The following is a 15,653-nucleotide window of genomic DNA, read 5'->3' on the forward strand; positions in this document are numbered from 1 at the left end:
TTCTTTGGAAAATTACAACATTCTGTTATTCCCTGAACCCACCACTCATGTCCTTTCCTGGCTATTGCTGTCTTTTGACACTAATCTACTCTTCATTTGTGAAACTAAGCGAAAATCGATATAAGAAATAACAACACTTTACAAAAAGCATGGATTCAATGACCCCAAAACAACCTTTGCACCACTGAATGCACCATTGAATCATCTTCTCAATAATGTTTCATGTCGTATTACTCCATTAATGCTATTTCAATCCACATTCTCAACCTCATTTTTTCACGTTTCTCCAGATGACTGAAGATTTCGGCATCACCAGACAGCTTTTATTGTCGTTGTGCCAACTCGCATGTCATTCATTTTTCATAGCCCACAAAAGCTTTTTCCATTTGTAAATACGAGGAGTACAAGATTGCAACTGCCGTTCCGCCCACGTGTCACCCCACCAACGTAAGGTTTGGCTGTGGAGATTCTTAGTTATGAGGGTCATGGTAACCCATGGCAACTGGACTTTTCGTGTTTGCAGAAGACGTTTAACCTTTGAATCCGAGAGGCTTCCTATTCAATGTCTCTGGTGCGTCTGTGTGGTCACTCTGTACATGGAATGAGACAATCTTTGGAGTAACGGCAAATAATAAAAACTTAAGAAACCACATATAGTTGGTGGGTAGACAAATTATTTTTTTCAGATTAAAATGAACAAAGCATTATTAGAGCCCTGTAGACATGACAAAACACAACTATAGTCACATTTATACTTTGTTTATTTACAACATATTGTGCAACCGCAGGGTCTTGAGACACATGCTAACTCGCAAACTAGAGAGCTAGCGACCTAAATGGTAGCCTTCAAGTTATTTTCTTTAAACTTAAATAGCCAAAAACTTACCACTTCCACACGGATAGGGAGGATAACTATTAACAGTTATTTAACCTTTAACATGAACATTAATCAAACGTTATAATTTTTTCTGGGTACATGATACCATACAGCATCCATATCAAACTTGCGCGGGCCGCACTAACATTAAACTTTCATATCAAGGCGGGGGCCTCAAACTAGTGTCCTGCGGGCCACATTTGGCCCGTGGGCCGCATGTTTGAGACCCCTGATTTACACCATATTGCGCAACTGCAGGGTCTTGAGACACATGCTAACTCGCAAACGAGAGAGCTAGCGACCTAAACGGTAGCCTTCAAGTTATTTCCTTTAAACTTAAATAGCCAAAAACTTACCACTTCCACACGGATAGGGAGGATATCTATTAACAGTTATTTAACCTTTAACATGAACATTAATCAAACGTAATCATTTTTTTCTGGGTACATGATACCATACATCATCCATATCAAACTTGTGCGGGCCACACTAACATTAAACTTTCATATCAAGGCGGGGGCCTCAAACTAGTGTCCTGCGTGCCACATTTGGCCCGCGGGCCGCATGTTTGAGACCCCTGACCTAGCGGGGTCATCATTATGTAACCTGCATACGTCACAGGCTGGAGACGTCTGTATGTGTAACTTTTTCTTCAATATACGTCACTGATGTCACTTTTGGCCTCGAAGACAAGTGACTCACGATGTAACTGTGTCACGGGGTTCATGTGACAAACCCTCAAACGGGTAAACATGCCTTTTTACTGCTTGGTTATTTTAGACAGATTGACCCCACTGGTGACTCTCAGTTTCTGGTGCTGATTTTTAGACACAAACCACAGCCTTTGGCAATGTCATAATTTGTACATCATTTGCCTAAATTGCTTTTATTTCTCACACAGGACAGCTGGGAAATTGTGGATGGTCTACGTGGAGGCTTCAGTAGCGCCCTGGAGCCCCAAAAACAGGAGGGTTATGTGTTAAAGAAGAGAAAGTGGCCCCTCAAGGGCTGGCATAAGGTATCTAACACCTGTCTGATGTTTAAATATGTACCTTGTAATATTTTTTTCCTCAGGGAAACCTTATATAAATATTCTGAGGATTTTTTAGTCTTTAGCTATTATTAGCCTGAATTTATTTATTTAATTATTTTTCCATTTAATGGTTCACATGCAGTGTCATACTTAAAAGTCAATGACAACATAACTGAACACAAAATGCAGTTTTTAAATGAAACATTTATTATTAAGGGACAATAAGTGTGGAAAAAAAGTGATTTCCCACTAAAGCTAATAACAGGTTGGGCTAACCTTAGCAGCAACAACTGCAATCAAGCATTTGTGATAACTTAGGGTCTTTTGTGACCTCTTGGATGAGTCGTCGCTGCGCTCTTGGGGTCATTTTGTTTGGCTGGCCACCCTTGGAAAGGTTCAGCACAGGTTTTTGCCATTTCTGGTCAAAAACAACCCCAGACCATTACACTACCTCCACCATATTTTACTGTTAGTGTGATGTTTTTTTTCTGAAATGCGTTACTTTTACACCAGATGGAATGGAACACACGCCCTGCAAAAGTTCATCTTGAGTATTTTCCCAAAAAGTCTTGGGGGTCATCAAGTCATGAACACTGACCTTAACTGAGGCAAATGAGTTCTTTGGATGTTGTTGTGGGGTCTTTTGTGACCTCTTGGATGAGTCGTTGCTGCGCTCTTGGGGTCATTTTGTTTGGCTGGCCACCCTTGGAAAGGTTCAGCACAGGTTTTTGCCATTTCTGGACAAAAACAACCCCAGACCATCACACTACCTCCACCATATTTTACTGTTGGTGTGATGTTTTTTTTTTTCTGCAATTTGTTACTTTCACGCCAGATGGAATGGGACACACGCCCTGCAAAAGTTCATCTTGAGTATTTTTAAGTCTTGGGGATCATCAAGTCATGAACACTGACCTTAACTGAGGCAAGTGAGTTCTTTGGATGTAGTTGTGGGGTCTTTTGTGACCTCTTGGATGAGTCGTCGCTGCGCTCTTGAGGTCATTTTGTTTGGCTGGCCACCCTTGGAAAGGTTCAGCACAGGTTTTTGCCATTTCTGGTCAAAAACAACCCCATACCATCACACTACCTCCACCATATTTTACTGTTGGTGTGATTTTTTTTGTTTCCTGCAAAAGTTAATCTTGAGTATTTTCCCAAAACGTCTTGGGGATCATCAAGTCATGAACACTGACCTTAACTGAGGCAAGTGAGTTCTTTGGATGTTGTTGTGGGGTCTTTTGTGACCTCTTGGATGAGTCGTTGCTCCGCTCTTGGGGTCATTTTGTTTAGTTGGCCACCCCCTGGGAAGGTTCAGCACTGTTCCATGTTTTTGCCATTTATGAATGGCTCTTACTGTGGTTTGCTGGAGCCCCTACAAATGTTTTTTTTTTGTTTTTTTGATAGCTCCTATTATTTTCTTTGTTCCTGAATTTGTTTTGATCTCGGTTGTGAACTCAGGTGTGCTGGACACAGTTAAGTTATGCATTTTGTGTTCAGTTGTGTTGTCACTGACTAATATTTCAAATTTTTTGATGATCTGAAACATTTAAGTGTGACAAACATGCAAAAAAAAAAATCAAAATATTACTTTACTATACATGTATATAATTTTCCAGGTCGCCTTTGAAGTAATAGATGAAGCTTACTCTATGCAGTTAATGATCCCACCCGCTGAAGACTTCCATGTGACCTGTTGATGTTCTTCCTCTGAGCCGCATCCTGGTGTTTCTTTCAGATGCATTAGCTGATGGCCTGCTGGTTAATAGAGCTGTATATATATTTAGTATTGACATGCAGTCTCAGCCCATGTTGTTTTAGTGCTTCCCCCTCGACAAATGCATCAGCACCAACGGTCATGTGGAGGAAGTGATGCACAGACTTTTTTTTATAATAGCAGACGGGGGTGACTGTGTCTTACTACCGTATTGTCCTTCTTTGTTTTGATAGAGATATTTTTCCCTGGACAAGGGCATCCTGAAGTATGGCAAGTGCAAAGCGGATGTGAGTGTCTGCAGTCTCATTGTGTTTTTTTTACTTGTTAATCACATATAATATATAATCATATATTTAAATGTATGATCCAATGTCATGCAGATTGAGAAAGGGAAGCTTCACGGCTGCATTGATGTGGGTTTGTCTGTTATGGCCATTAAGAAGAAAGCCAAGTGCATCGATCTCGATGCTGAGGAGAACATCTATCACCTGAAGGTAAACCACTAAGCTAGTTAATAGCTTCCATTCAATGATTTATGGGAAATTAGCCACAAAAACATGCACTTATTCCCATTCTTTTCCTTGCTGGAAGCTATGTCCTAGTATGCTTAAATGAATTCCCAACGACCTTGTGTTGTGCGTGTGCGTGACAAGGCATTGTTTGTGCCGTCACCTTCACTTGTCCTTGTGCTGATCTGCCGTCCAGATCAAGTCACAGGAGCATTTTGATGAATGGGTGTCCAAACTACGTCACCATCGGCTCTATCGGCAAAATGAGATTGCCATGTGTCCCAGCGAGAAGCCCTTCCACTTCCCTCACTTCCCATCCCCCACCTCTCCGAGTTTTGCTGACGCTGCTTCTGTTCGGAAGGTATACATACTTGAATTAATCTCACGGAGTTGAAGATAAAGACTGTGGAACATTGGAGGGATTGTTATTGGACTGACATTTTGGTTTCTTTGTGCAGTGTGTGCCGATACGCAGGCAGTCTACGGTGCATTCTGCATTCGGCTGCAATGGCCAAGCCAAGGTAGCGGCATGGCTGCAGTCGTCTGATGACATGGATAAGTGCTCCAAAGGTGACGGCCCGCCAAATGTCAATTTGAATCCTTTTAAATATGTATCCACTCGGCACGGTGGCCTAGTGGTTAGCGCGCAGACCTCACAGCTAGGAGACCAGGGTTCAATTCCACCCTCGGACATCTCTGTGTGGAGTTTGCATGTTCTCCCCGTGCATGCGTGGGTTTTCTCCGGGTACTCCGGTTTCCTCCCACATTCCAAAAACATGCTAGGTTAATTAGCGACTCCAAATTGTCCATAGGTATGAATGTGAGTGTGAATGGTTGTTTGTCTATATGTGCCCTGTGATTGGCTGGCCACCAGTCCAGGGTGTACCCCGCCTCTCGCCCGAAGACAGCTGGGATAGGCTCCAGCACCCCCTTGTGAGGATAAGCGGTAGAAAATGAATGAATGAAATATGTATTTGTTAAGCAACAATATCATATTGCTATATATGCTAGGTTAATTAGCGACTCCAAATTGTCCATAGGTATGAATGTGAGTGTGAATGGTTGTTTGTCTATATGTGCCCTGTGATTGGCTGGCCACCAGTCCAGAATGTACCCCGCCTCTCGCCCGAAGACAGCTGGGATAGGCTCCAGCACCCCTGCGACCCTCATGAGGATAAGTGGTAGAAAATGAATGAATGAATGAATGAATGAATGAATGAAATATGTATTTGATAAGCAACAATATTATATTGCTATATATGCTAGGTTAATTAGCGACTCCAAATTGTCCATAGGTATGAATGTGAGTGTGAATGGTTGTTTGTCTATATGTGCCCTGTGATTGGCTGGCGGCCAGTCCAGGGTGTACCCCGCAAAAATAAATAAATAAAACTAAAAACATGCAAAGTTAATTGGCGTCTCCAAATTGTCCATAGGTATGAATGTGAGTGTGAATGGTTGTTTGTCTATATGTGCTCTGTGATTGGCTGGCGACCAGTCCAGGGTGTACCCCGCCTTTCGCCCCAAGACAGCTGGGATAGGCTCCAGCATTCCCCTCGTCCCTCGTGAGGAAAAAGCGGTAGAAAATGAATGAATGAATGAAATATGTATTTGTTAAGAAACAATATTATATTGCTATATATGCTAGGTTAATTAGCGACTCCAAATTGTCCATGGTATGAATGTGAGTGTGAATGGTTGTTTGTTTATATGTGCCCTGTGATTGACTGGCCACCAGCTGGGATAGGCTCCACCTTGCACTATTATGATGGCTGAATGCTAAATGTCTTCCTTTGGACAGACTTATCGGTTTGTGAGGCGTATCTATTAGAGCTGAGCCACCTCCTTCAGAGTATGGAGGTCATCCATCGTACATATTCTGCTCCATCTATCCAGACTCTTCAGGTGCATTGCTTGTTATATTTGATTTTTACCACTTTTTAAATGGAGCGTTATTTAAAAACAGTGTCAAATAAGTTGACTATGTTGTGCTCAAATCCCCAAGGCATCTACTTTTGACAGCCCTAAAAAGGAGAAGAGGCTTCAGAGAAAATGGCGCACAAAGAACTACAACAAAGACGTGAAAACAACACTGCAGGTAGGTACTGTATAATATGGATGCTTAATTGCTTTCTTTTAATAACCGTCTTACCAGTCGCCATTTTTGTTCTTCTGTAGGTTCCCAGCTGCATCTCCTCTGGTTCTATCCGCCTCCATGCCTCGAACCCCAACCTCTCCACTGCTGCACTGTGCAATGACAAAGTCGACCAGGAATCTGTGGAGTCTCCTTTTGACGTGGCCAAGCTGCAGGAGGATTTCTGCCGCGTCGCCACTAACCGTGAGTCAAACATGACGACAACGCTTGGATTTTCACATCAGTACTATAATAGTAAAACTAATACTAGTGCTAGTACTAGTACTAATACAAAGCCAGGCCTTGATTGATATTATAGTGTAGCTTTGACACATCGTTATGTATGATCTATATAGCCTAGCTAAAGCAACATCCATACATACATTTTCTGTACCGCTTATCCTCACAAAGGTCGCGGGGGTGCTGGAGCCTATCCCAGCTGTCTTCGGGCGAGAGGCGTGGTAGACCCTGGACTGGTTTCTAGCCAATCACAGGGCACATATAGACAATTTGGAGTCGTCAATCAACCTAACAGTGTGGGAGGAAACCCATGCATGAGTGGGGAATCGAACCCAGGTCTCCTAGCTGTGTAGTGCTAACCACTTGACCACTGTAAATCAAACACTTCAAAGACACACTCTGTTTTTTTGTCTCTTCTAGGTTGTATTTTATTCATTCATTTTTTACTGCTTATCCTGACAAGGCACTCGGGCATGCTGGAGCCTATCCCAGCTGTCTTTGAGCGAGAGGCGTGGTAGACCCTGGACTGGTTTTTAGCCAATCACAGGGCACATATAGACAAGTCGCCAATCAACCAAACAGTGTGGGAGGAAACCCATGCAGAGATTCCCAAGCGTGGACTTGAACCCGGGTCTTCTAGCTGTGTGGCCTGCTCGCTAACCACTTGGCCACCCTAAATCAAACGCTTGTCTCTATTTTTTTTCTCTTCTAGGTTGTATTTTTTGCATTCATTCATTCATTTTGTACCGCTTATCCTCACGAGGGTCCCGGGTATGCTGGAGCCTATCCCAGCTGTCTTTGGGCAAGAGGCGGGGTACACCCTGGACTGGTCACCAGCCAATCACAGGGCACATATAGACAATATGGAGTGGCCAATTAACCTAACAGTGTGGGAGGAAATCCATGCATGGGGAGAACATGCAGAGATGCCCGAGCGGGGAATCAAACCCGGGTCTCCTTGCTGTGTGGCCTGCTCGCTATAACCACTTGACCACCGTGAATCTTCTAGGTTGTATTTTATTCATTAATTCATTCATTTTCTACCGCTTATCCTCACGAGGGTTCCGGGTATGCTGGAGCCTATCCCAGCTGTCTTCGGGCGAGAGGCGGGGTACACCCTGGACTGGTTTCTAGCCAATCACAGGGTACATATAGATAGAAGTCACCAATTAATCTAACAGTGTGGGAAGAAACCCATGCACAGGGAGAACATGCAGAGATGCCCGAGCCGGGAATCGAACCAGAGTCTCCTAGCTGTCTGGCCTAACCACTTTCACCATGAATCAAACGCTTCTCTCTATTTTTTTTTTCCTCTATTAGGTTGTATTTTATTCATTAATTCATTCATTTTCTACCGCTTATCCTCACGAGGGTCCCGGGTATGCTGGAGCCTATCCCAGCTATCTTTGGGGGAGAGGCGGGGTAAACCCTGGTTGGTTGCCGGCCAATCACAGGGCACATATAGATCATTTGGAGTCGCCAATTAGCCTAACTCATGCACGGGGAGAACATGCAGAGATGCTCAAGCGGGGATTCGAACCCGGGTCTCCTAGCTGTGTGGCGCTCACTACTCCACCACTGTAATCAAACACTTGTCTCTGTTTTTTTTGTCTCTTCTAGGTTGTATTTTAGCACTTAGAGACCCCCCCCCCCTTGGGTCCCATTCTGTCAGGCACTCATGCTAAGTCATTGTTGTGAAAACGCTTCCAATTTCCAATCCCAGCTTGCCGTCTCCCCTCTGCAGTGCACACCACCATGAAGTCGGCTCTGAGCTCGCTCACGTCAGAGAGGGAGCGATTAAAACAATGCGTGGACCACGACACCTGTCCCCCTGCATCCCCGCAGGTGGTCGGTTTGAAGAATGCCCTGACAACGGTACGTGGGATCCATTACCGCCGTCAGACATTCCACTCCCTCTCACTCTCCTTAAGGGCTTTACCAACTGAGGGGCACCCGCCCACCTTCTTGGTGAGACCGTCGTCTCACCGACATCGATTCCCACTCGGGTTTTTTTTCACCGTTAACATCGATCGTCACGCTGATGACACAGTGGAAGTTCTCAGTTCACCACTCCAACACATTTCTTCTGACAATAATAGCCTCCTGTCTGTTAGCTTTTCCTCCAGATGACTCAGTCTACCTACGCGACCACACAGACGGGCAATAATAGGCCACGGATGTCGTACAATGTGGGCTACTGTGGCTTCCAGTCAGAATATTTAGCACAAAATGAACAACAAATTGTGTACATGGTAATGCATGTAACCATACGTTGTAACCAACCATGTAAAATAACCATTTTAATCACTAGGGCTCACTTTTTGCAGACACTTCCTGCTTACGACTGAATTTTATCATTAACATGAAGGCACGAGGATGACGTAAAAAGTCATTTTTTTATTCTCCACTGACACCGTCATGCAGGAGTGTCCAAACATCTTCCACAGAGGGCCCACGGGTTGCAGGGCTCACTTTTATCACCTTTTCTTAGTTTAACATGCTAAAAGTAATACAATGTAGGTTGAAGTATGTTAGATAAATTAAATCGATTTAAACTGTAGAAATCCTCCCCCCTGAAGACTCTAAGTGGGTTTCAAATAGAGGATAAGGGAATCTTAAAGAACCAGATTGTTTATTCCTGACAACAATACCTAATACAGACGTGCAGGCTTATGTGCAGTCCCTGTATGCCTACAAGTAAGCGGGTCTTATTACAGCGCAGCTGCAAAAAACAAAAGCACCCTTCCTTTCCCTGCCCGGTCTTTTATACATTCGAGGCTGGAGTCCTGAGACTGGAGTCCTGGACCAATCAGCTTTCGCCACTGCTCTTGCCTGAACCGTTTGTTCGCTGGGGCATCTTTCCTTTGCAGGGGCATCGGGGTATCTTTTCCTTTGTTGCAAAGACTGGTATTTCTTATTTTAGCGGTAAAAGTATCATACAATCTGCTGTATGTGATCGTGTCCCCTTTTTCAGGAGCGCTTTGCACAACAAAACAATGACAGACCACCTTGAAACCAAAATGAAATTTCATTTTAAATACCTATTATGCTCATTTCCAGCCCTTTGTGTTGAGTTGCGGACTCGCACACATAATAACCAGCACAGAAAGCTTTCTAGATCTTCCAGAATCTGCACATATTTCAGTAAAATTTTCCTTTTATTTCCAAAACGGTCTGTTTTAATTTATTCCGCCCACGCCCACTCCACTGTGACTGGTTCCACTCAACTGGTACAGCTTGTACCCAGGCACGCCCATATAAGGAAGTCAGTCTGAAAAGTGGAAAAAGCACAATTTGTCCCATTTAAAGTTTACTCAATAATAATTTACAATATGAGCTCCGAACACTAAAACATTGACTATCAAGAGAATGTGATGGCCCTTTTTTTACTTCCAGGATGACCTCATGTTTTGTAATCAAGCCAAAACATCGCAAAAATGCAACATCTACTGAAAAAAAACAAAATACAAAACACCCAAATACCTGATAGAATATCACTTTTCTGCAACTTGGTCGAAGAAATCTTACGTCTATGTCCTTCTCCGTCACATCTGACAGTAGCTAGATGTAGACCAGGGGTGGGCAATATTTTGACTCATGGGTTGCATTGAGTTGACAAATTTGTCCATTTGGACCAGAACATACACATAATTTTATGCTTATTATTTTAATTGAATTATTTGTCTAATTTAATCTTTAAAAGTGTTATATTATCACATGTTCTCATGTTAAACTTTCAAACTATGTCATTTAATTTGACAGTTTTTTTGTTTTTTATTTACTAAATAAGACATATGACTTGCAAGTCAGGTTGCTAGTTTGTGTGTTAAAAGTTTAAATACTTAGAAAGCAACTGGCGGGCCGGAGTCAAACGCTTGGTGGGCCGTATGTGGCCGCCGGGCCACAGTTTGCCCACCCCTGATGGAGACTCATTGAGATGCACTATATCGACTCAGGATGCTTTGTGATGGGAAGATTTGAGTGTTTGGCACCACGAGTAAGGTGGGTAGCTGGATCACGGCACATAAAAACAAATCAAAACATTCTAAAAAGTTTTATTTTATTTTTTATTTTTAGTTTATGTGGTGAAGTTTTATTTTAAATACTTTGAAAGTATCCGACTGGACCTTAAGTTTGCCCACCCCTTGATTTAGACACTACTGCCATAGTGACTCATATTCACTGTGGGATGGAAGCAGGAAGTGAACGGGCGGGAATGAACCGCAATGTGGTCCTCCCCCGTGGAAATGGTTTGGAACATCCCTGCTTTCCCACCATGTTGACGCTGGTTATTTTCTTCCAGGCTTTAGCCCAGAACTCAGAGCTGCGAGAGCGCCTGTGCAAGATTCATGCTGACTCCCACATCATAGAACCCACACTCCTAAATCTCACTGCCCCTGTGCAGGTGGGTGTGGGAATGCAGCCCCTCCCTTATCCCCCCCCCCTCCCTCCTCAGTACCAGCATGATGATTATTAATTCCATCTTTATTTGCCTCCTACAGAATTATTTTTTTTCACACCATGTTGCTCTACTCCCGCCCACTCGCTAATCATAGCCAAAAAAAAAACACATTGTGGATTACAGCGTTGTGAATCATTTCATGTGTTTACACGGCATCACCACATGGAAGCTCTCGCCTCATGTAATCAGATTTACTGGCCGCACGGTGTGAGCTAATCAAACTAATCATTTTCCCAGGAAATTTATTAAACACCCACAGAACCCCCCGTCTAATGCACCGCCTCTGATTTATCTACTGGGAAATTAACAATACAAAGGCTTTGATTGCAATGACTCTTAATATGATACACTACTATTGTGATGTCTTATATGGCTGTTTTTACCATACTACAAAATACACTGATATCTATTCTTGGTCTATATATAGCTGGATATTAAAATAATATACTTATTATCCTTAGCTCCCACCACAGGGCCGTTATTGGCATCGCGTGATTGCGGTATTGTGACAAACATCGTCGTCGGCCACCGCTCCTGACAATGGTGATTGGACGCATTTTCCCTTGTGTATTTATTTATAGATGTGATTGTTGTTGTCTCCTAGAAACAGGAGTCTGCATCTGAATCCCGTCCGCTGGTGCATCAAGTGTCCAATGAGAGCAGGGCGTCAATTGCGGAGTCTCTGTCCGAGTTCTTTGACGCACAGGAGGTTCTGCTGTCTAATAGTTCTTCAGAAAATGAGGTAAATTACGGGGGATACGGTTTTTAAAGCATCTTACAGTAAGGACATTTGTATCAACAATCAAAGCCAAATTGGTTAATTGGTGATTGGGTATGTTGACTAGAAATTACACAAGTGCTTGATTGTGGTAGAGTCACAAAACACATACAGTACACCCTGAAATACACTGCAGAGTGTGTGGAGTCGGTCCACAGTTCCACAGTTTAGTCCTATTCCAGCTGTATTTCCTTAATTTAATTTCCTTACTTTATTACCTTATGGCCCGCCTCTTCTGGGCATGCCACTCGGCTGTGATTGGTCCCACTCAGCTTGTACAGCTCACAGCTCAGAAACCGAACGGTCAGAACGAACCATCCCAACGTCTTTCAGGGTTCACTTCCAAATTCGGAAACCTCATCGTTTCCGAATTTGGCATCGTTTAACACGAGAATACAACATTCTAACAACAACATTATGTGGAATCAAACTATGGAATGGATTGGGTAAGAGCCTCAAACAATAAAATAAAATAAAATAAAATAAAATAAAAACAAAAATTAATTAAAATAACAATTAAAAAAACTTAAATTATATTAGGAAAGCAGGAAGTGAACAAATGTAACAGTTACTGATTATAAAAGTACCAGATGGAAGGGTAGGATTTAATAAGCTTTGCTTCTTCCTACTCCTTTTGGACATGTGGAACTGTGAACTGATTATGGGATGCATTCAATTGTAATCTGATGCATGTTCAAATGAAATTAAACCATTACCATTAATAGGTCAGAAAAGTGCATTATGTGGAATCAAACTATGGAATGGATTGAGTAAAAGCCTCAAACAATAAAATAAAATACATTTATCAAATAATAATAAAATACATTTATCAAATAATAATACAATAAATTTATCAAATAATAATAAAATACATTTATCAAATAATACAAAAATTAATAAAAATAATAATTAAAAAAAACTGCATTATTTAAAAAAAACAGAAAAAACAAAAACTATATAAGGAAAGCAGGAAGTGAACAAATGTAACAGTTACTGATTGTAAAAGTACCAGATGGAGGGGTAGGATTTAATAAGCTTTGCTTCTTCCTACTCCTTTCGGACATGTGGAACTGTGAACTGATTATGTGATGCATTCAATTGTAATCTGATGCATGTTCAAATTAAATAAAACCATAACCATTACCATTAATAGGTCAGAAAAATTGAAAAATGCAGAACCAGTAGCATCAGAGCATCAGTATCACCCTGATAAACAATAATATAGCTGCGATATCAGTTTCTTTTTATTAACTCCTACCTTTCATACCATGTGTTTATAAAGTGCATTGAAACACACATTTTAACTCCTTTTGAAATGCTGCGTCACAAAACAAGGTTGCACTCTGCCGCTTCATTCGCTTTCCGTTTCATGTGGTTGATCAGATAGCAGCGGGAGCGGAAGCGATGTAAAAATGGAAGTTAATTACTTTTATCCAAAAATACAGCTGGAGCTCAGGTTTAATTTTGTTAGCGTGTCCTACGGGACATCCGTGACAGCGTGTTGAAAGATACCTTCTGTCATGTTTATTTCCTCTACTTGAGCTCTATTTGCTAAAAGTGCGTGTCTATTTTTAGGTATCAGAGGATGACTCCTACATCAGTGACATTAGTGACAACAATTCCATGGACAACTTCGGCAACGACACAGAAATTGACAGGCAAAACTTAGGTAAAAAAAAGTGATAAAACATGTCATCCATGTTTAAAAAAAAAAAGGACCAACCCCCTTATGTGTGGTGTTGTCAGGTTTGGGAGAGAGCGCCGCTGTCCTCTGTCGACGTAGATCCCACTTATCTTCACCCAGCCCCAGCAGTAGCACCATCAGCCTGTGGAACATCCTCAGGAACAACATCGGCAAAGACTTGTCCAAAGTGGCCATGCCGGTGCATCTCAATGAGCCGCTGAATACCCTGCAGAGGCTGTGTGAGGAGATGGAGTACAGCGAGCTCCTGGACCGGGCCGCGAACACGCACGATGCCTTTGAACGTATGGTGAGAGGACAGCGTTACTTGGTGCTTGTGTGTGGTTTTTTTTTTCCTTTCTGTTTGTATTTCATATTTAATACAGAGCAGTGTTTCTCACAGGGGAAAAAAACTGTGGGAAAAGACAGAAAGCAGAACTGGAGGTAGCAGAGATGAGGATGTTGAAGTTCTCATTGGGAGTGACCAGGATGGATAGGATCAGGAACGAGTACATCAGAGGGACATTACATGTTAGAGACCTTGGAGATAAAGTCAGAGAGGCCAGACTGAGATGGTTCGGACATGTCCAGTTGGTGTGAGAGATACAGATGCAGAAAACAGGGTTGGATCCAAACTAGCCAAACTAGCTCAAAGCTAACTGCATTGTTTGTTATCGAAATAGACTAATCACATGTTTTTCACGGATATCGGTGTCCGATCGATCAAACCAATCAGAAGTGACCGGTAGTACTGAAAGAAACTTTTATACTTTGCACTTCACTTTGTGTTTTATATGGATGTTTGTGCAACATAAAAATGTGCAGCTTCCCCAATTGTATCAGTGATGTTCATGCATTTTCTACCGCTTATTCTTATAATTTTTTTTTAAAAATTATTGATTAAATAAATTAACAGAAATTAGTCAATCGATTAAAATAATTAATTGTGAATAATTTCCCCCATAGTTAACTCAATTAATCGCAGACAGACATTCATTCATTTTCTACCGTTTATCCTCATGTGGGTCGTGGGGGCGCTGGAGCCTATCCCAGTCTGCCTGTCTTCGGGCGAGAGGCAGGGTACACCCTGGACTGGTGGCCATGCAGCCAATCACAGGGCACATATAGACAAACAACCATTCACACTCACATTCATACCTATGGACAATTTGGAGTCGCTAATTAACCTAGCATGTTTTTGGAATGTGGGAGGAAACCGCAGTAAACCCACGCATGCACAGGGAGAATTGGAATTGAACGAGGGTGGAATTGAACTCATGTCTTCTAGCTGTGAGGCCTGCGTGCTAACCACTCAACCACCGTGCAGCCAGGAAAAGCGAGCATTAGCATATTAAATTGACCTTTAAAACATGAATAGTGATGGTGTACTAGCTTGTGCTACAACTATTTTATTTATACGTTAATTTAGCTTTAATTCAAGACTGAAAGTCCGCAATAGATTTCCATGTGTTTCTTGTCTCCCACCTCCAAACAAGCAAGAAGAGGGTTCACTCTGTGCATTAGTTTCAGCACCTTAAAGCATGTGTTCCATAGAATGGAATGAGGCATTGGCTTAACTTGTGTGTGTGTGTGTGTGTGTGTGTATAGGTCTACATGGCTACGTTTGTCGTATCAGGCTACGCATCCAGCTACTACAGAACTGGCGGGAAACCTTTCAACCCAGTTTTGGGAGAAACCTATGAATGTGACCGCCCAGATAAAGGTTTCCGGTTTGTTGCAGAGCAGGTACGGTTGCATCAGCAAGTTTATTCACGACACAATAATGCAATGAAGTCTGTTTGTGTTTGTTTTCACATTTAAAGGTTAGCCATCATCCACCGATCTCGGCTTGCTATGCAGAGTCGAAAAACTTCATCTTCTGGCAAGGTGGGTGCTATAGCATACTCCTGTGTCGGGTTTAAAATAATCCATTTAAATTCATTTGTTTTACAGACGTGAGATGTAAGAACAAGTTTTGGGGGAAGTCGATGGAGATCGTTCCTGTAGGCAGCACACACGTAACGCTGCCTGGGTAGGTTCTACTCTAATGCTCGGGACAAGAATGAAAGTAGTGTGATGATTTGTAATGGTAATGGTTTTATTTCAATTGAACATGCATCAGATTACAATTGAGTGCATCACATAATCAGTTCATAGTTCCACATGTCCAAAAGGAGTAGGAAGAAGCTAAGCTTATTAAATCCTACCCCTCCATCTGGTACTTT

General features: G+C 42.3%; 1 protein-coding gene across 1 annotated transcript in view; it reads left to right on the forward strand.

The window, feature by feature from the left end:
- osbpl3b (oxysterol binding protein-like 3b) overlaps positions 1-15,653 on the forward strand; it is a 44,090-nt gene that overhangs the window by 22,474 nt on the left and 5,963 nt on the right. The window contains exons 3-18 of the mRNA XM_058085152.1: positions 1,779-1,895; positions 3,858-3,911; positions 4,005-4,118; positions 4,330-4,494; positions 4,592-4,703; positions 5,935-6,038; positions 6,139-6,231; positions 6,312-6,471; positions 8,252-8,382; positions 10,811-10,912; positions 11,574-11,711; positions 13,323-13,416; positions 13,494-13,738; positions 15,037-15,174; positions 15,252-15,315; positions 15,382-15,460. Of these exons, the coding sequence (XP_057941135.1) occupies positions 1,779-1,895; positions 3,858-3,911; positions 4,005-4,118; positions 4,330-4,494; positions 4,592-4,703; positions 5,935-6,038; positions 6,139-6,231; positions 6,312-6,471; positions 8,252-8,382; positions 10,811-10,912; positions 11,574-11,711; positions 13,323-13,416; positions 13,494-13,738; positions 15,037-15,174; positions 15,252-15,315; positions 15,382-15,460 (1,910 nt within the window). The remainder of the gene's footprint in view (positions 1-1,778; positions 1,896-3,857; positions 3,912-4,004; positions 4,119-4,329; positions 4,495-4,591; positions 4,704-5,934; positions 6,039-6,138; positions 6,232-6,311; positions 6,472-8,251; positions 8,383-10,810; positions 10,913-11,573; positions 11,712-13,322; positions 13,417-13,493; positions 13,739-15,036; positions 15,175-15,251; positions 15,316-15,381; positions 15,461-15,653) is intronic.

Source organism: Doryrhamphus excisus, chromosome 10 (assembly GCF_030265055.1).
Source record: "Doryrhamphus excisus isolate RoL2022-K1 chromosome 10, RoL_Dexc_1.0, whole genome shotgun sequence".
NCBI lineage: Eukaryota > Metazoa > Chordata > Actinopteri > Syngnathiformes > Syngnathidae > Doryrhamphus > Doryrhamphus excisus.